General features: G+C 35.9%; 1 protein-coding gene across 4 annotated transcripts in view; it reads right to left on the minus strand.

The window, feature by feature from the left end:
* The window catches only part of Pcmtd1 (protein-L-isoaspartate (D-aspartate) O-methyltransferase domain containing 1), a 75,598-nt gene that overhangs the window by 36,931 nt on the left and 18,123 nt on the right, over window positions 1-20,544 (minus strand). For 2 of the 4 annotated variants that reach the window (XM_076835840.1, XM_076835842.1), the window contains exon 2: window positions 1,016-1,446. The exons of the other annotated variants lie outside the window; for them this stretch is intronic. In XM_076835840.1, coding sequence (XP_076691955.1) covers window positions 1,016-1,322 — 307 coding nt within the window. In that variant the 5' untranslated portion in view covers window positions 1,323-1,446. The remainder of the gene's footprint in view (window positions 1-1,015; window positions 1,447-20,544) is intronic. 4 annotated transcript variants of the gene reach the window in all.

Raw genomic sequence — 20,544 nt, forward strand, 5'->3', positions numbered from 1 at the left:
GCCTGATCACTTTAGAATGAATTTTACACCAGTCTCATTCCTATAACTTGAGCATACACCTCAATTATCCACACCTATCATGCTAAATAGGGATGTTTACATTTCCTAATCTCTCCCCACAATAGCAAAAGTGATATGTGCCTTTATGTTTCTACCTTAATGTTTTGATAAAAGTGATGGCTGTTCTAAATAACTCAATAAACTTCAAGTTCATCCTCCATCTAACACAATGTCTCTGTAGCAGAATTTCCTCCATCCATGCTATTCCCACCTGTATTCCACCTTAACAGAGACTTCAAGTCGTTTTTTTGACCTGTTTGTGCCTCACTTTACTCTGCTGTATAACAGTATGTACTTACAAGGACTATCAGGAATACTGAGTGAGTTGTTACATGTATAGTGCCTTAACAATGTCTAGCACTCATCTAAAAAACCCAGTATGCTCCTTGAGAGCAGAAATCTTTGTCCCTTTTGATCACCGCTATATCACACCAGAAACAATGCCTGGCACAACAAACATGGAGTAAGTTTGATAAGATTTTAGTGAACACATCCTTTTCTGTGTTTTTCTTCAGTCTCTAGTTTTGGTACACCAGTGCTACACCCTCCATATCGCACATACTCCTGTGTCTCCAACAAAAAACTGACATAATTCTCTTTCCATTTAAAATGAGATTCATAAGCCAGTAAACATAACACTTTACCTGAAGTATACTAAATAATTCTTGAGTTTTCTGTCTACCAACTGCTCAATTTTAAGTACAATGACTAAGAGTTGGAGAATAGTTCCAAGAGCTATCAGAAGTCTAGATCTGTGCAAAAACTACCTGGGTCAGGGCTAGGAGTGACAAGATTACTACTACTTTGAGTTTCCAAATTTGAGTAAAGAAGATAACTACTTTGAGTACACAGATTCCAACACACTGTATACAAAGTTACAAAGCCTGGAAATTACCAACAGTACTACAAAATCAACTTACTTTTTTTAAATAGAATTTTACAAAAATAAAATTACCTAAAATTAAGCCCACCATTGTACTTAAATATCCGGTTCCACTTCCCAGGTTAAGAAAAGATAATCCTGGTTGAAGTTTCAATGCTTCCATAACTTCAGAATAAATGCAAGGTGCTGACAAGTGTATGTTTCCATGCTTCCAGGCTAAGTCTTTGTAAGCATTGTCTCTGTAGCCTTCCAAATAGTAATCTCCACGATCAATTGCTCTGAAGGCTTGCTCCACTCTTTCAGTACGGATATACTGAGCTTCTTTAAGGTTATCAATTAAGTCATCATTATCTTCCCCAGCACTCACAGCTCCTCCCATGATAATATTCAAATCAAATCATAAATTTTAAAATGTAATAAGATCAGTAGAAATGGTTTCCAATAATGTAGTGTGGTTTGTTTTCTTTTTAATACTGCACTTGATTTCCAAAAATAAACTGATCCTGGAAGGAAAGAATAAAAACAAATAAGTTACTATTCAAGAGGAAAATAACTCCATTTTATTAAATATATGCCATTAAAATTAACTACCGTTTTTCAGGAATATATTCTTCTCCAGGCATAATGTTAAGTGTCTTAAGTATACTATTTTTTTCTTAATTCTTACAAAACCACAAAAGGTGGCTTATGTATCATCATACAATGAAAAAGGGGGAAAAAGAAGTCACTAGTACTATGGCCCATAGTACTATGGCCCATTATAGTAGCCACTAGTCACAATTACCTATCTACATCTCAATTAAAAGCAATGTAAAATTCAATTACTCAACCTAGCTATATTTCAAGTGTTTAATAGCTACATGTAGCCAATGGCTGCCACTCTGTATAGTGCTGATCTGGACACTGCCAGGCCTTAGTTCTGAATCTTTAAGATGAAAGAGTAACTCTAAAATGTACTACGTGACTTTAAAATGTTAAATATATTACGTAAACAATGAATATAAAATGCAAATAATGCCAGACTCACACATTTGTGTGTATACAAAGACAGTGCTTTGTTCAGTAAACCTTGTTGTAATAAACAATGAGACCACAAAGTTTACTAACAACTTTGTCTAAGCATTAAAACAAATGTTATATATATATCCCTACTATATACAAACAATACACACAATAAACATCTTTAACAGATAAAGCTGAGCATTTTAGGTGGAAATGTAAGTGGACCTTGATAAACTAATAAATTTCAATAGATAACACTGAATATACTATTTAACCTTATACCATTAATAGTTAAATTCATGTATTAATTTTGAATAAATATGGAAAGTATGAAATGAAATATTCATGGCCAAAACAAAGAGTTATAACAGTCAACTCTGGCAAGGTTACACCCTTACTCTTGGCTTTAGATAAGAAAACCCATCAGAGCCTTGAGTGAGCCTGTCAGTACACTAACTTTGCCTGTGTTCCCTTTGTTCTTTCCTACAATCTCCTTAAGAACTTCTCAAATAAAGACAATGTAGTATATATGCACAATGGAGTTTTATTTAGCCATAAAGAAAAATGGTTTAATATCATCTGCAGAAAATGGATGAAACTTGAGAACACTATGTTAAGCAAAATAAGCCAAACTCAGAAAGTCAAGGGTCATGTTTCTCTCATATGTGGAAGGTACAAAGAAAAAAGGAAAAGAAAGGTGTAAGGAGGAATCTCATGAAAATAGAAGAGAAACCATTAGAACAAAGGAAAGGACCAGGGGTGAGGAAGGAAGAATGTGAAAGGGGAAATATTGGGGAATGATATAGGCCAAATGACAGTGTGATATTGTGTGCATGTATGTTAACAACAAACCACACCCTTATGTGCAACTACAATGCACCAATAAGAGAAATGGGGAAATTAAAACCATATGAAAAATTGTGCTGTACATGTGTACTATGAATTGAAATGCATTCTGCTATCATATATAACGAACTAGAATTTTAAAAAAGATAACACAAAAAAAAAAGAAATGGGGAAAAATGTTAAAAAGAACTTTCTAGGAAGAGGAAACACTAAACTCACATTTCATTTAAATTTAATTTATTCAAGCTCAATTTTAAAAAGTTGGATGGCTCCACTCCTACCTCCAACCTCAAAATAATAATTTTAAAGCGACAAGGGCTTATCATACCCTCCTTTGCCAATGAGTACATTTTGCAGCATGTAATGCAATGAAGAGATGTTAATCCACTATTCCTTCAACATGTCATTGTTTCAACAACCTTTTTTATAGCTGAAGTACCCAGAGTTACTGAGAGCAACTCTAGCATTTCAAGTTTTTTTAAGTGACATGGCCTCTGAGCACAAGTCAATTCTTTCATCTGATAACTTAAAGAGTAAATCTTTTTCCAAAGTGAAAATAAAATGGCTACACTAGACTTGGAGACATTTCTGTGTATACCCAGTGTGGCACTTGCCAAATGCCTTTAAAGAGTAATTCTGAGATGGGCATTGTGGCACAGGCCTGTAATCCCAGCAGCTTGGGAAGCTGAGGCAGGAGGATGATGATTTCAAAAGCAGCCTCAGCAATGGCAAGATGCTACACAACTCAGTGAGACTCTTTTTCCAAATACATACAAAATAGGGCTGGGGATGAGTAATTCTGATTACACAGACAATTAACATACAGTTCTAATACTATAAATGGCACAATTTATTAGTTTGAAAAATTATTTCCCCCATGTTGATTCCAGGAGCTTAAGAATCTGACCCTTCTTAGTTCCTCCTGAACTTCATTCTGTTCAAAAATATCATAGCAAAATAAGTAAATGTTGTTGTTTATTACACACCTTACAATCTTGGTGAAATAGAGGCAAAAGAAATCAAACAAAAACTACCACCACTTACCAACAGACACTATTCTAAACATTACCTGCATATTATCTCACTTAAAAATTACAATAAGCCTACAAAGAAAGCATCACATGTCATTCACTTGAAATCACTTATGTAAAGGGGTGGAGTGCTATAAAGCACAGGAAGCCAAAGTGGGACCTATAACCAGAGATCAAGAAAAGCTTCCTTAAAAGCATACACTGCATGAACATTTAAAGAAGTAAGGGAACTGTAGACTAAGGAAATAGCTGGTACTGACTGAATCAAGAGAGCAAATGATGATTGAGAAATTACCTACAGTTTGGCCTTTTGTCAGCACTGGAACAGATTTGGTAAGCCAGTGATTTTTGTTTTTTGTTGTTTTCAGGTTCTGTTTTTGTTTTTTTTTTTTTTGTTTTTGTTTTATTTTGTTTTGTGTTGTTTTGTTTTGGTTTTTTTTTTTTTTTTGAGAGTGTTCTTTTGCAATGAAACTTTTTGACAGTCTCACCAAATTACTGACTCTCTCCCTATTAAAAACAGAACAAATCAAAAAATTTACACACAGCTCCATGCTCATGATCTCTTACAGACCTACGAGTTCATTTTGAAGATTATCTAATAGCCAGGTGCAAGTGACACATGCCTATAAATGAAGCTGGATCTCAAGTTGGAGACCAGCCTCAGCAATTTAGAAAGGCCCTAAGCAGCTCTGTGAGACCCTGTCTCAAAACAATCGAAAAAAAAAAAAAGAGGTGGGGGGGGGAGTTGGGGGAGTAGTTCGATGGTAAAGCATCCCTAGGTTAAATCCCCAGTAAGGGAAGAAAAAAAAAACAGAACAGAATATCTATTATAGGCAAAAGAGTCAATCAGATTGAGATATTGGTGAGGAGCAATTCCATTTCCATAAGAGATACATCAAGTGTGATATAACCTGTGTCTAAAAGACCTGTTTCATTCAGATCTACAGCAACATGCCTAAAACCAAGTACTTAGGAAAAAACATTACATAAGAAGAAGCAGTACAAGAATGTAAAACTTGATATGCCAGACTCCTTTCCCTATAGTCTAGTAGGAAAAGGCAAATAAGGAAATCTGAACAGAAAGCTGAGAGAATATCCAAGAGGGAATCAATGAGAAAAGTTTCCTGAAACTGAAAATACAGTAGTCCCCCTGCAACTGTGGTTTCATTTTCCCTGATTTCTGGTTTCATTTTCCCTGACTTTAGCTACCTACTCAACAATGGTCTGAAAACATTAAATGAAAAAGTAAACAAATGAACACTTTCCATGTTTTCAAAACATGGCTTTTCATCATAGCATGATGAAATCTCATGCTGTCCGGCTCCATCCCACCCAGGAAGTGAATAATCGCTTTCTCTAGTACATCTACACTCTATATGCTACCTTCATTAGTCACTTAGTAACCATCTTAGTTATCATAAGGCTATGTAACAAAGTCTTTGTTATTCACCTCACTGCATCTCATCCTTTACATATATCACCTCACATCACAAGAGTATAGTACAAATATCTTAACAAAAAGGCCATATTCACATAACTTTACATTGTTATACTTGTTCCAATGTATTATTACTTATTGTTATTAATCTCTTACTATGCCTAACTTATAAAGCGTATCATAGGTATACATATACAGGAAAAAAAATTAGCAGATACAAGTAGAGAATTCTTATCGGAAATACCTGGAACCATATGTTTCAGATTTTGGAATACTTTGCATATGCATAATGAAATATCTCATTAACGAGACCCAAGTTTGAATATATCAACACATAAACATTCATTTATGTTTTATATACACTATATGCATGTAATTTTATACAGTATTTTTAGTTACCTTTTAACTAAGACCCATCACGTAAAGTGTGGAATTTTCCACTATGGCATTATATTGACACTCAAAAAACTTCAGATTTTGGAGCATTTTCAATTTGAGATTTTCAGTTTAGAGATTCTTAATTACAGGGTGCAACACTGCCCAAGGTTTTAGGTATTCCTCCCAAGAGTCTTGGAATGTATCTCCGGAAGGTAAGAGGAACTCCTTTACGATCTAAAATGCTTATTTATTTGATGTAAATTAGCTCATCCACTTAATATGAGTAATAACTGTGACCATAATGAGAAAATGTGGCTCATACTACATTTTTATACTTTAAAATGATCAGGAAGTATTAAGAGTCTTCATACTGAAGAGATACCCTTAGCAATTTATGTAGACTTTAAGCAAAAAGCTGTAATCATACAGAGCACTTTTCTAGAAGGCAATATGCTGGTATAGTGGCATCAAGTGATCTGGGGAAGCTGTGGATGTAAATGAGAAAGTGCTAATACATTTTTCCCCAGCAGATTAATGAAAAAGATACATCCAGGTTTGGACTTTTAAATTCTCGTATATTTACGTGAAACAAATTAGCGACCAGAGTCTAAATCTTGAGGAAGGAAGATGAATGTTAGGGTTTATGGCTGTGAATATTGACTATGATACTAAGTGCAAATGCAAGTAGAGATTTAGCTGTGGTAAGAATGTCATTAATATTGCTACTTCTTTGTGTTATACTGGTTATAGGTTTTGAGTAATATGCTTTTATCCTGATTTTTCAAAACATAAGGTGTTTTTAGATATTACAGTAGAAAATCCAGTACTTGACCTCTCAGAGATCTTAAAGGATCTTATGGAAACCAAAGGACTCCAGACTGCATCTGGAGAACTGAAATTAACAATTATAAAAATGAAGAGCTACGATGAAGTTATACAAGAGTATTATAGAGCACCTAATCTAGGTATGTTGGGGGTGAGAACAGAAGGATTGGAAGATGTTGCTAGAGAAAATGAACCAATGGTAAACACAAAAGGCACAAGGGAAAGAAAGGCATTCAGTTATGCAGAAACAGCATGTGAAAAGACAATGAGACAAGAGGCAACACACCCACTCAAGACGCTACAAATAGTACAGCAGAGCTATAAAGTACATAGATACAAAGTAGTACATATCAAGTCTAATAAAAAGGAGTCAGGTAGACAGGCAGGCCATGTACATTGAGCTAAACTTCCTCCTGCAAACAATGGAAACCCCTGAAAGCCTTTAAATTAGAGGGGTGCTTTATAAACTAATCCAAGCATCCTGCTCCTGGTTTCAAACCCAAAAATGGCTCCATTTTCCAAAAGGCGTGGATGCAGCCCAGTTTGCCCTTGATAATGCTACCAAAAGCCATCTTGAAAGGAGTTCAAGATGAATCACACACACTAGTGCCCTGGACAGAGTTATCTGCCCACCAACACTGATCACAACTGTTAAGTGTAAAGTTATCCTGTAACTAGGCTCTAGCCCTCTCAGCTGAGGTCTCTGCTTAGTTCTGCTTGTACAAGTATACAGAGGGAGGCTCGTGCCATCTGTGCCACAAGGTCATGCTTACAGCCTGTTTCAAGGCAGATTCTGAAGAAACCCTGTCTTGGCTCCACCCCCCTAAGCATAGCCTAGAAAGTTAGCCCACCTGTACAAGCATCCTGGGAGCCTGGACTCTGTCCTGCAGCAATGCCTAAAAGGGCCCTGAATGTTAGTTGTAATGCCTCTCATCTGTAGTTTGTGAGCAATCTTGCCTATATAGGGAACTGCTGAGAAATTAAATTAAAATTAACCTGGCCCACCAGCTTAGGCCTACCAGCAGTGGTTCACAGCAGATTCTGTATCAGCCCTGAAGTCTAATTTCAGTCCCTTCCAGATATGATCTGGAAGGAGTTCTCCCCAGCTAGAATCCTGCCAAGGGACATAACAATCTAAGTCACTATGGCAGGCATGTCATTATCTGTCCCTCAACATATTTTCAAGTGGTTCTGGATCTGGATTCTGGCCCCTCTCAATTATGGACTGAGCAGTCCTACCTGCTGGAGGCCCAATGGGAAGTACATCAAGTAGTGCCCTGCAGGTTGATGCTCTGAACTTGTGTACAATATGAATCTTGAAACTACAGTTTGAGAATAGGCTTGTTCACCCAGAACCCACTGGAAGACACATAAATTCATGACCTGGAGACCGTCTTAAAGACCTTGGTCTCAGCTGCAAACCTATAACAGCCACGAATCAGTATCAGTCCATCTCAGTCATACTCTGGAGTATGATGTGCCCAGCACACAAACCCTTTCCAGTGGTCAAATGGGAGCCCACCCAAAGACCCACGGGAAGTAACACCCATCAGTACCCATGGTAATAGGGCCATGAAGCACACTTCCGTCCTAGTGTCAGCACCATGATCAGGGTCCTGGAGTCCAGTCCACCAATGGACCATATAGAACCCATGCTTACTAGAACCCTGGGAATAGGTCCATCAACCATCATCTCCACTGTGGACCCAGCCCAATCCACATGACCCAATCAAACTCACTCTAATGTGATTCCAGTGGGAATCCCACCAACCGAGACAGAATTGAAAAAAAATTTTCAATAGAAAATTGCAATAGTAAATGTGATCACAGAGAATTAGAAAACTCAAAGTACATCTAAAAATTAGCTAATTAGAGGAACAAGATGGAAAATAACTAAAAAAGAGTGAAGACAATAAGAGGTCTATGTGACACTAACAAACATACAAAACTACAAATTATGGGAATAATTGAAGAGGAAGAGAAAGGATTTTAAAGAAAGCTTAAAAAAAAAATAGTGTCTGGAAATTTCCCAAATTTTAGGAAGCACATGGACATACAGATTCAGAATGCTCAAAGTATCCTACTCTAGAGCAATTAAGAATTGAATACTAAAGACACATCATAATAAAAAAATCAAGTCAAAGAGAATTATGAAACCAGTAAGAAAGAACTCATCACATATAAAAGATCTCCCATAAGGCTATGAGTGGACTCCTCAACAGAAATATAAGCTTACAGGGAGAAGCTGACATTCAGATTGCTTTAAAAAAAAAAGCCTACCAAGAATACTATGCCCTGACAAGTCCCCTTCAAATTTGAAAGACAAAAACATTCTATGACAAAGCTGAGAGAGAATGTAAAATTCTAAAAATAGTCCTTCATCTTGAAACAAGACAAGTAACAATATAATATGAAAGTAAAAGTTCAATAGTGGCTCAGTGGTACAGTGCTTGCCTTCCATGTGTGAGGCACTGGGTTCAATTCTCAGCACCACATATAAATAAATAAAGATCCATCGACGACTAATAAAATATTTTTTTTAAAAAAGGTATATATAATCCAATTCAGAGCCTTCATATGTTGTAAAGGTGGCATGTAAACCACTGAATTAAAAGGGTTAAAAAACAAATTAAAAATAATAATCTATAAACAAATGGTTAACATATATACAATTAAGCAGATGTAAAACATGACATCAATAGCAAAATGTAGCTAGCTCCCTTCTTTGAAGTCATTTTATTTTCTATCTTCTCTCGATCCCATATTGATTGATTTACAATGGCTTTTTCATAATGGGTTGATAGTTTCCTGGAATTCTTCTTGGGTATTTTTAGGAGAGGGGACCAGGGATTGAACCCAGGGGCACTCTTAGTCACTGATCCACATACTCAGCCCTTTTTATGTTTTATTTTGGGACAAGGTCTTGCTAAATTGATGAGACAGACCACGAACTTGTGATCCACCTGCCTCAGCCTCCGAAGTCGCTGGAATTACAGGCATGTGCCACTGTGCCTGGCTGGGTATTTTTCGTTCTAGGTAGACTCTAAGATTTTTTTTTTAAATCTTAAACAGTCCAGCACAGTGCATACCTGTAATCCAAGCTACTTGGGAGATAAGGGCAGAAGGACAGCAAGTTGGAGGTCAGCCTCTGCAACTTAGCAAGACCCTGCCTCAAAATAAAAATTTTTAAAAAGGCTGAAGATATAGCAGTGGTAAAGCACTGCTGGATTCAATCCCTAATACCAAAAAAAAAAAAGTCTTTGTGTATTAGTGAAGTCAAAGTAGAACTGGCTTAAATTAGGATTTTACAACTTAACTGTAAGATGTTTTATCTGAGCCTTATGGCAACCACAAAAAAAAAAAAAAAAAAAAACCCTCTAATAGATATACAGAAGATAAAAATAAAAATCCTCTAATAGATACACAAAGCATATAACTACAAAAATACAACAATCGAAGGAAACAAAGAATACCACTAAAAAAGAAATATATCGCTAAGAAAGTCAGCAAGATTGGAAGAGAAATACAAAGCAAAAAAATAAATAAGTGAATGTCAATACTAAATTCTTACCCATCAATAATCACTTTAAATAGACTAAATTCTCCAATCAGAATTGGAGACTAACGGAGTGACTAAATGAATTTTTAAAAAAGGATCCAACAATAAGGGACTCATTTTAGCTTTAATGGGCTATTAAGCTTTGGCTTCCAGGTTTGTGGATCTTTCTAAACTGTGTACATGAGTTATGTAAACAAAACTGACAAGGGGAAAATAAAGGTCTTCTGTGTAGAGACTACATGCAGCATAATAAAGACATATGGAGAAAGGGGGAACATGATACACACTTGCAATCCCAACTACTCGAGAGCCTCTGGAGTAACTTGAGGCAAGAGGACCTCAAGTTGGAGGCCAGTCAGGGGAAGTAAAGGAGACCTTGTCTCAAAATAAAAAGGACTGGGGATGTATCTCAGTAGCAAAGCATCCCTGTGGTCAACCCCCAATCCAATAAACAAATGAATAGTTCAGGGACATAAGCTCAGTGGTAAAGCACCCCTGGGTTCAATGCACAACACTGAAGGAAAAAAAAAAACACATAGAGAATAATTTCCTAAGGAATAAAAATATATTTAACAAGAAAGATAGACTAGAACAGAAAAATCAAGAAAAAGAACATTATCATATAATTATATATACCACAGAGCTTCAAAAATACAGCTTATTTCATGATATACATTATTCCTAAAGTAGAATGGAAATAATTTTTTGGTACTGGGGGTTGAACCCAGGGGCACTTTACCACTGAGTTATAGCCCCAGTTTTTTGTTTGTTTGTTTTTTGTTGTTTTGTTTTTGTTTTTGTTTTTAAAATAGGGCCTCCCTAAGTTGCTTAGGGCTTTGGTAAGTTGCTGAGGCTGACCTCAAACCTGAGATCCTCCTGCCTCAGTCTCCTGAGGCAGAATCACAGAGTCACTGTGATTACAGGTGTTTGCCACCACCCAGCAAACAGAACCAATTACTATATAAAGATGCTTTGCTAAGTATTTATATACTTCTTTTAAACACAACATTGGCATTATACTGTAAATATTTTTTCAGAGTTTTACTCAATAAATCCTAAGCACTTTTTCATACCATCAAATATTCTTCCAAAATCCAAAGGCATGAAATTCCTCCACATGGATATACCAGGATGTAAAAATCCCTCAACTGCAAGATAATAGGATTCTGAATAAATTATAATCACTGTACATGTAAGGAGCTTGTAAAACAAAGTTTGCATTATAATGACTACTTTAGCCGGGTATGATGGTACATGCCTGTAATTCTAGCTACTCAGGGAGACTGAGGTAGGAGGACTGAAAGTTTGAGGTCAGCCTCAGCAACTTAGCAAGACCCTGTCTCAAAATGAAAAGGGATAGGGATCTGGCTCAATAATAAAGGGTCCCTGGGTTCAGTGCCCAGTACTACAAAAAAAAAAAAAAAAATATATATATATATATATATATATATATATATATATATATATATATATAGAAAATAATTTGTCAATTCTTGGATAATCCCATCTTGATCAAGGGAAATTGCCAGATACACATCAATATCTATTCTTTCTTGCTTCCACAGATAACACTGCTGATTGGATGTGCATAAATCTCCAGAACATTTATTCCCTCACCTGTGAAATAAAAATACTAATTTTGTGACTCATCAAGTCCCACAGGGCTCTAATTTCCCTGTTATTTCAGCATCAGTCAAACCTGCATTTGAATCCAGTGAAGTTTTAGTTACCCATCCATCCCTCAACATTTATACTACTTTGGTCAATTTTTACTGACCTATTCCTGCCATTTTCTCTTCCAGAGAGGAAATAATTTTAAAAGTGTTCAATTCCTAAAATAAACAATAAAAGCAAAATAAGAAATTGAGAGAAAGAGGAAAAAAAAACAGAAAGCAGAATAAAAGACTGAATAGAATAGCATAAGCACTTAATATTCATCAACCTGAGAAGGAAGTCTTCAATATTTAGCCAAAAACCACAATTTTATTCCTTGGCATTTTCTCCCTAGTGTATGTATGTATGTGAATGTGGTGGGGGTGGAAGAGAGTATACAAAAAAAGGCACATTCACATATGCACACCTGAAATGATTTATGAAATATTTCAAACATTTCTTGCTATTCTTCCAAAGTTTAGATTCGTGCCTTAAATCTATTTGATGTAGAAAGGAACTGCTGAAGGCCATCTTTCAGTATTGTGGTGTCTTTTAGGCGACTTGAGAATGCCTTGTGTAGGGTAAGTGCTGACAAGTCAAAGGAGGTGGGAAGCAGACAGATGGAAGACAGATGTCATGGAGTGGGAGAACAGAATGAATGCTGACTCACTTTCCTTCCCTCCTAGATCCCAGGAAGCAGCAGCCAAGTGCTCCTTGCTGCTCCTTTCTCCGCAAGTGAGGACAATGCTCAACCAGCTGTGTGGGGGAAAAGACCAGTGATCCAAAGAACACTATTTGAGGAAATGAACAAAGAATGTTCCTCATATCCAAAAGCTCCTGTTATGGGAGTCATGGAACAAGGAGTAAAATTTTTTTCTCACGGATAGGGCTGATATATGTAATAAAATATAAATAATTATGAAAGAACAAGTTGTTTCACTACTCACTTGCCAAAAGTTCCCAAAACACCTACTTAACTTTCTATTTAATAAACACAAACCTTAATTTTTTTTTTTGGAATTTACATGTAGGAGTCATTCACTTTGTGTTTGTAAATCTTTGCTGCCAGGCTCTGATTCTTCATACCACTTCATTCTTCCTTTCATTAAAGTTCAAATACCCCCAACACAGCTCATGTCTTGCATCGCCGAACCACAACTGAACTCCAACCTATGATAGCCTTCTTCTAAACAGAATTTACTCAAAGGTTCCTAACCTATAACACCAACGTGAATGAAATTAATTTTTAGCTGGTAAGATGATCAATTCTGATCTTTCCTTCCTTTTAATCTTCCCATTTCCTACTTTGTCTCCCTTTAGTACTCTCAGAAAGGCATAAAGAAGTAGAAGAAAGCATGTTATTTACTATCTATGCATCCTCAGGAGAAACACTCTGTGATCTTCAGTTTTCTTACTGTAAAATGGGAATAATAGCCACATTATAAATCTGTAAAGATTAAATAATATCCTGCACATAAAACTTGTGACATGCAGATCTCCAATATATTACTTCACTTCTGTGATAAAAATAGAGTATTCTAAACTTTCATTTTAAGCAAAAAGAGGAAACAAAAAGCACTAGTTCTCAAATCTAGTGACATTATCACCTAATGAAGTAAAGAATAGAAATGCAAATCCTGAAGTTAGAGGTAACAAGATGAAAAACCAAGAACAGGATATACAGAAGGTGGGAGAATATACACATTTACACCTAAGTTTGGCTGAAATGCACAATGTGGTATTTCTTGCCATACTCTGTGATCAACTAGATTTAAGGCCTAAATAATGAGTAGTTGTCATTTTGTACTCACTGGGAATCTTGGAAGAAAGGATTAGTCAGATGCTCTCATTAGCTAACTTTTGCCCTTGCTAACTTTTTTTCCCTTTACAGAGTACATGTTATACAGTTTAGCAAAACTGTCTTAAACAGTTTTCTTCAGCTCCACACATCTTTTAATTTCAAACTATAAATTCAGTGAAGACATAAAAATAATGTCTTATCTTCATCACAGTCAGGGCTAGGTGCATAGCATTTGTCTAGCATGGATGAGACCCTGGGTTCAATCTCCAGCACAGCAAAACAAAAAACAGAAAAGAAAAAGAAAATCCATTGTAGTTATATAGTATTAGCAACCATTTAATAAATAACTGTTGACTACTGTGAGGGTAAAATCTAGCTTTCTGCTTTGGATTTGAATGTACCCAATTCAAATTTGAATATACCAAAGAGCTACAAAAAAAATTAAAGAATTTTTTTCCTTTGTATTTTCCTGAACTCTCAAATCTTTATCTCATCAGATAGGTGATAACTCACTGTCACAAAATAATTCAAGATTGTCTCCTTCCCCTACTCTTTTTTTTTTTTTTTTTTTTTTTTAGAGAGAGAGAGAAAGAGAATTTTAACATTTATTTTTTAGTTTTCGGTGGACACAACATCTTTGTTTGTATGTGGTGCTGAGGATCGAACCCGGGCCGCACGCGTGCCAGGCGAGCGCGCTACCACATGAGCCACATCCCCAGCCCCTCCTTCTCCTACTCTTCCAATTCAACACTTTAAAGAAAGTTCCTTCTGAAGCATTCATGTTACACATTTCAGCATTTGGCAAGTTTTAAGAGATATCTAGTCACAGATGCAGTCTCCACCCTCCCCCTCATCCTTTCAATTTTCCTATTCCTCTTGGCTTCAAAACAGTGTGAACACAAAGTGGAGAAACAGTAGGCAGCAACTCTGTTACAGTTTAAAGTATAGGATATGAGGTGATAAAAGAATATAAAACTACACAGAACCAGATGAGGCATGTCAAGCTGGAATCCTTTATTTTGAAAGTTATAGTACTTTATGCACCTCCAAAATTCAGTTCTTCCTAGGTCAGACTTTTGAAATGGGGCTTATTTTATTTTAAAGGCTGTAAATTCACAAAGAACAACACACAAATACAGAATATCCCAATGTAAAAATGTACAATTGGGGGCTACTCATCACTTCAAGATACTCTGTATCTGTTTTCTTCTACTGATATGTCAAAAATAAACAAAAAATGAGTTCACACCAAAAATATTCTTTCCAAGAATAAGTCTCAACAGAAGAGTAGATAAGTAAATGAGAGTTAGAACAGAATCAAACATTGTTAATTCAATAAACCATCAAACCTCTAAGATAAATAAGGGGGGAAAATGAACATAATTATTTAAACAATCAGAAGAAAAACAACAAAATGACAGGAAAAAGTAACAGTCTTAATTCTCCAATTAAGACTCAGACTAGTTGATTAAATTATAAAAGACCCTACAATTTGTTTACTGCAAGAAACTTACCTCACACCTCACCTCATCAAAAGACATAGAGACTGAAAGTAAAAAGAGAAAATAAAATTCTAACAAGAGTTAGAGAAGTCATGATGGTTGTTTCTTTTGAATAGACTGTTTACAATACATTGAAAATCCTACAATTATGGTAAGAGTTAAAGAGCAGACTACAGTACAGACACCATGTACATGACCATCATCTCTAATTTATCATCTCCAACACATTATTCTTTAAGGATTTAAAGTGGTCTATAAGAAGTCATATATAAATCAGGTCCAGAAAAGTACATATTACTAGAAGTTTAGATTATGAGAAAACTAAGTACAAACAATATATGAGTAATCACCAATTACTCAAAAGTTCAGTCACCCATCTACCTCTGAGCAACCAAAACAAAAGCTCAATCACCTGTCTGCCTCCGAGCAATCATAACCAGAAAAAGAGACAATTACATAGCTCATTTAAGGCAGAGAGACATTCTAAGTTTAAAAAAAGCAAAAGGTTTAATCACAAAGGATAGACTGAGGACTATATAAAAATGAAATATTCCATTTGGCAAAGCACACCGATAAAACAAACACATGATAAAATATCAGAATACATACAACTGGGAAAAAAGTTACATCATGTAGCAGAAGGTTATTATCATCCTAATGTATAAGAGTATTCACAAATAAACATAATTTTTTTAAAAAAAAAACAGAGGATGTGGTCATCAACAGGAATTTGCAAGAATAATTACAAAACCACTAGCAAACATAAAATTAGGTTTTAAAATATGCAATTACAAATATGCAAAATTAGAGAATGTTTGGCCTTGTAAGATTGATGATTTTTTAAAACACTTGTCAAAAACATATTTGGCATTTTTAATTACTAATTATTAATAATTATCTCCTAACCTCCTTTTCTGAAACATCAATTCTTCTACCTTCATTGGGAACTCCAGCATCTCTACCTTAGTCTTCTTTGCTCAACTTTTACCATAATCATGGGCTTCTTCAATGTTTAGAGAACAAGCTATTCAATTCCCAAAAGTAGCAACCATTTTTATTCCTTCAACTTTTATCTACTACTTACCCATCTGTCCTATCTGAATCCTTACTTTCCTTCTCTGATCTGATCTTAATAGTTTGCTCATTTTCTTGTCATTAAATTCAATGTTGCTATTATTCTAGAATAAGAATTAGTAAATTCTTCCTATAAAAAGTCAGATGTTAAATATTTTAGAATTTGCAGACAATAGATTTTCTGTCACAACTACTGAACCTTACCACTGCTTTAAGGCACAAGTAGCCACAGACCATATGTAAATGAAAGCGCATGGCTGTGTTCCAATAAAATTTCATTTATGGATACTGAAATTGAAGTTCCATGTAATTTTCATATCATAAAATATCTTTATATTGATGTTTTTTCCAACCACTGAAAAACAAAACTATCATTCTTAGTTCACAGGCTGTATTAAAAAAAGCAACAGGACATGTTTGTTTGTCCTGTGGGCCATAACTGGCTGACAATTGCTAATATCACTTTCTTCAACAACCAAATAGATCCCATGAACACTGCTTTCAGCTAATGACTCTCTCAACCTCTCATTCTTTCTGTCTCACCCAATCTTACAAACTCCTGATCCTGGACCAAGGTAATAATCTCTCATCTTTGTAAAGTAATATAGGAAATCTACTGTTTAGATTGGTGCCCCTCAAGATTCATGTTCCTCAATTTTTTTTCAGGGAGGAGGAGCTACTGGAGATTAAACCCAGATATGCTTTGCCACTAAGCTAGATCCTCAGTTATTTTTATTTTGAGACAGGGTCTCACTCAGTTGTTAGGGACGGGGCTTTGAACTTGAGATCCTCCAGCTATAGCCAAATGAGTTGCTGGGATTACAGGTGTGTGCCAACATGCCCAGCAATCTCTGTGCCTTTATTCAGCTCTGGCTCCCTTCTCTACAACAAACTCATTACCTGCTTCTCCAATCTCTCCAGATCTTCCTGGAGATCTTCCTCATTCAACAAAGGTCCTGCTTTATCCTCCACAGAGATAGATACATACATAGGAGCAAACAAAAAAAGCAACTTTTTAAACCCCACATAAATACAATATACAACTAATCCCCATTCACTTCCACAGAGTGTAATGAGTTCAACCTTTGTTTTGAATCAAACACAGCTTATTTTTTTCCACCTTTTACTGGTATATTATTAGATGCCTGGTACACAAACAAGCATTTCACAAAAATCTCTTAATTCTTCACCAAAAATATCTACAAAAAGGCTGGGAAATACAGCTCATTGGTAAGGGATTGCCTACCATGCACAAGGTCTTGCATTTGATACCCAGTGCTACAAAAGAAAACAAAAACAAAAAACAATACCCATTTCAGGAAGAAATTCAGAACTGGGCTTAAAACTGTGGTCTATGTCCAAAGTCACACAACTGTATGCACATCTGAGCTCCACTTTTTCCCATTTCCAACTATGGATTGTCTGATATGACCCTGCATACCATTTCAAAAGCACCTCCAAACATCTCTTGACATAGCATAGCCTTCACTGGCGTTCCCTTCTCCCCTTCACATATTTTGTCATGTCTCCATGCCTTTTCATCTGTATTAAATCTCCACCTGGAAATTCTTTGCTAACCAGTTACCATAAATAAGCCCCTTCCTGCTAAAAAAATTTTTCTAAACCCACCTCCAGAATACTCATGAACCTGTCTTAGTCTACTTGGACTCCCATAACAAAATACCACCAACTGGTGGGTGGTGGGGGGCTTAATAAATGTATTTTCTTACAGTTCTGATAACTAGAAGTCTAAGATTAAGATGCCAGCATGAACAGTCTTCCTTTCTAGCTTGAAAATGAACAACATCTTGTGTCCTCATCTGACCTCATTTGTATACATGCACCTGAAAGCATGACTGAGCTCTCTGATGTCTCTTCTTGAAAGAACACTAATAATACCATTGGGCCAGGGCCCCAGGTTTATGACCTTATTTAACCTTTCTTACTTCTTCAGAAGCCCCATCTCCAAAAACTGTCACACGAGAGTTCAGGGTTTCAATGATGAATTTAGTCCCTTTATGCTCTTAAACACCTTGGGTGTATCTTCTATCACCTCTCCACAAAACTGTTCTTCTATTTCCCACCCACTGAACCATAGCCTCTTCAAGGTAGGCTTAGCTGAATGTGATGGCACGAACCTATAATGCCAGCAGCTTAGGAGGCTGAGTCAGGAAGAACCCATGTTTTTTTTTAACAATATTTTTATTAGTTATTGATGGGTCTTTATTTATTTATATGTGATGCTGAGACTTGAACCCAGTGCCTTGCACATGCTAGGCAAGCGCTCTGCCACTGAGCCACAACCCCAGCCCAAGAACCCATGTTTGAGGTCAGCCTCAACAACTTAGTAAGACCCTGTCTCACTAAAAAAAAAATAAGGGCTGGGTATGGAGTTCAGTGGTAAAGTGCCCCTAAGTTCAATCTCCAGTAACCCCCCCCCCCCAAAAAAAATGAAAAAGAAAAAAAAAAAAAAATCAAAGGGCCAAGAATATCCTATTTCTTTAATGTTTTCTAGTCAATTTTAACCTTAGGCCCTACAGTCTATGGAACTAATGACACAGTTTCAGTTATACTGTCAGCTCCTATTTCCAGGATGATTAAAATATCCTTTGGATATGCTGGGAATGGTGGCACACACACATATAATCTCAGTTACTTTGGAGGATGAGGCAGAGAATCTCAAGTTGGAGGGCAGCCTGAGCAAGTAGCAAGACCCTGTCTCAAAATAAAAAATAAAGGGGTTCAATCCCCATTATAAAAAAAAAAAAAAAATTAGCCAGGCCTGGTGGCCCATGCCTATGATCCCAGCAGTTTGGGAAGCTGAAGCAGGAGGATCACATGTTCAAAGCCAGCCTCAGCAAAGGCAAGGCACTAAGCAACTCAGTGAGACCCTGTCTCTAAATTAAATACAAAATAGGGCTGGGGATGTGGCTCAGTGGTCAAGTGCCCATGAGTTCAACCCCCAGTACCAAAAAAAAATTATTTCAAACTAAAGTTTTAAATGCTATTCACCTGCTTATTTCTTTCACTTAGCATAATGCTGTATAACAGAGACTATTCAAGACCACTGCAAATGAGCAATTTAGTTTCCAAGTCATTTAAAAATATGAAGAGTGGGGGGCAATGAACACGTCTATAATCCTGTGAAGCAGAAGGCTGAAGCAGGACAATTACAAGTTCATAGCCAGAAGAATAAGCTACTTCAGAAGACTGTGTCTTATATAAGACCCTGTCTTTAATAAAAAAAAAAAATTAAAATTTAAAAAAATTAAGAGGTTAGAGATATAGCCCAGTGGTACAGTACCCCTGGGTTCACTTCCCAGTAGAGCAAAATCTAAATTAATTAAATTAGATGTAAAAAGAACACATTTCATTAGAGAAAAGCAATACTAAAGAGCTTACAATTTAAGTTAATGATACCACTCGAAAAAGTAAGGGGAAAAAAAAAAGTGGGGAAAAAAGGGTAAGCCAAATGCTTCAAGGGTTCAAAATCAGGAGAAATTAATTAGGAATACAATAGACAGGATAAATTTCTGATACAAAGGTATTATCAAATTATAAAGCAGTTAAACTTATAAATAATTTCCAATGGTTTGAATAACACTGTAAATTAGGAAGCAAAGAGGAAATGAGTGGAGATGTTAGAGTCCCCAAAAAAGTTGGAAAAGCTGATATTTCAGTGACCTCAGGTTAGCCAGTGGAGAGATTAATTAACATGAAAATGTATAGATATATACACACAGCAGGAAGAAAGAGAGGCAACAGATTCTCTTCAGAATTATTTATACAATGTTTAACCACAGTAAATTTCAGAGAAGAGCAAATATATTAAAGTTTTATAAATACACAAATACTGGTAAAATGCCCAAGAGATTTTTTAAAATGTGTTCAGAATGCCTACCTGAAAACAACCTAACATTAACAATCTAAGAGTATGTATACTAATATTTTCTAAATCACTCCCTTGACCTATAAAACCTGGCTAGCATAGGTTACATGAGCTTTTTTTGGCCTCTGAATTCTTGGTTGTTACATTATGGTGACAATAGCAACAAAATGAGAGCTAATCAATAACAGGCACACTAGGGGCTAGAGTGGTGGCTTAGTGGCAGAGTACTTTCCTAGCATGTGTGAGGCACTGGGTTCAATTCTCAGCGCCACATATAAATAAATAAAATAAAGGTCCATTGACAACTAAAAAAAAATTTTAAGTCACACTATATTAACAACGCTTGAAACCCCATTATAAAATTTTAAAGCATCTGCATCATAATTTCCCTGTGAATATAAACCCAAACAAAAATTTAATATTTGTGCAAAGCAGGTCAAGAAAAATAATTAGAAAGAAGAAAATCCTAAAATTACCTAGTTTACACTTTCATTGGACAAAACTACTCACTGAAAGCCATACTGACAGAATTCATGGCTGTAGTATCTTGGCTAATTTTCAACACTTCATAAAATAAAAGCTATGAAAAGTGACTGCTTTCTT

Source organism: Callospermophilus lateralis, chromosome 16 (genome assembly GCF_048772815.1).
Source record: "Callospermophilus lateralis isolate mCalLat2 chromosome 16, mCalLat2.hap1, whole genome shotgun sequence".
NCBI lineage: Eukaryota > Metazoa > Chordata > Mammalia > Rodentia > Sciuridae > Callospermophilus > Callospermophilus lateralis.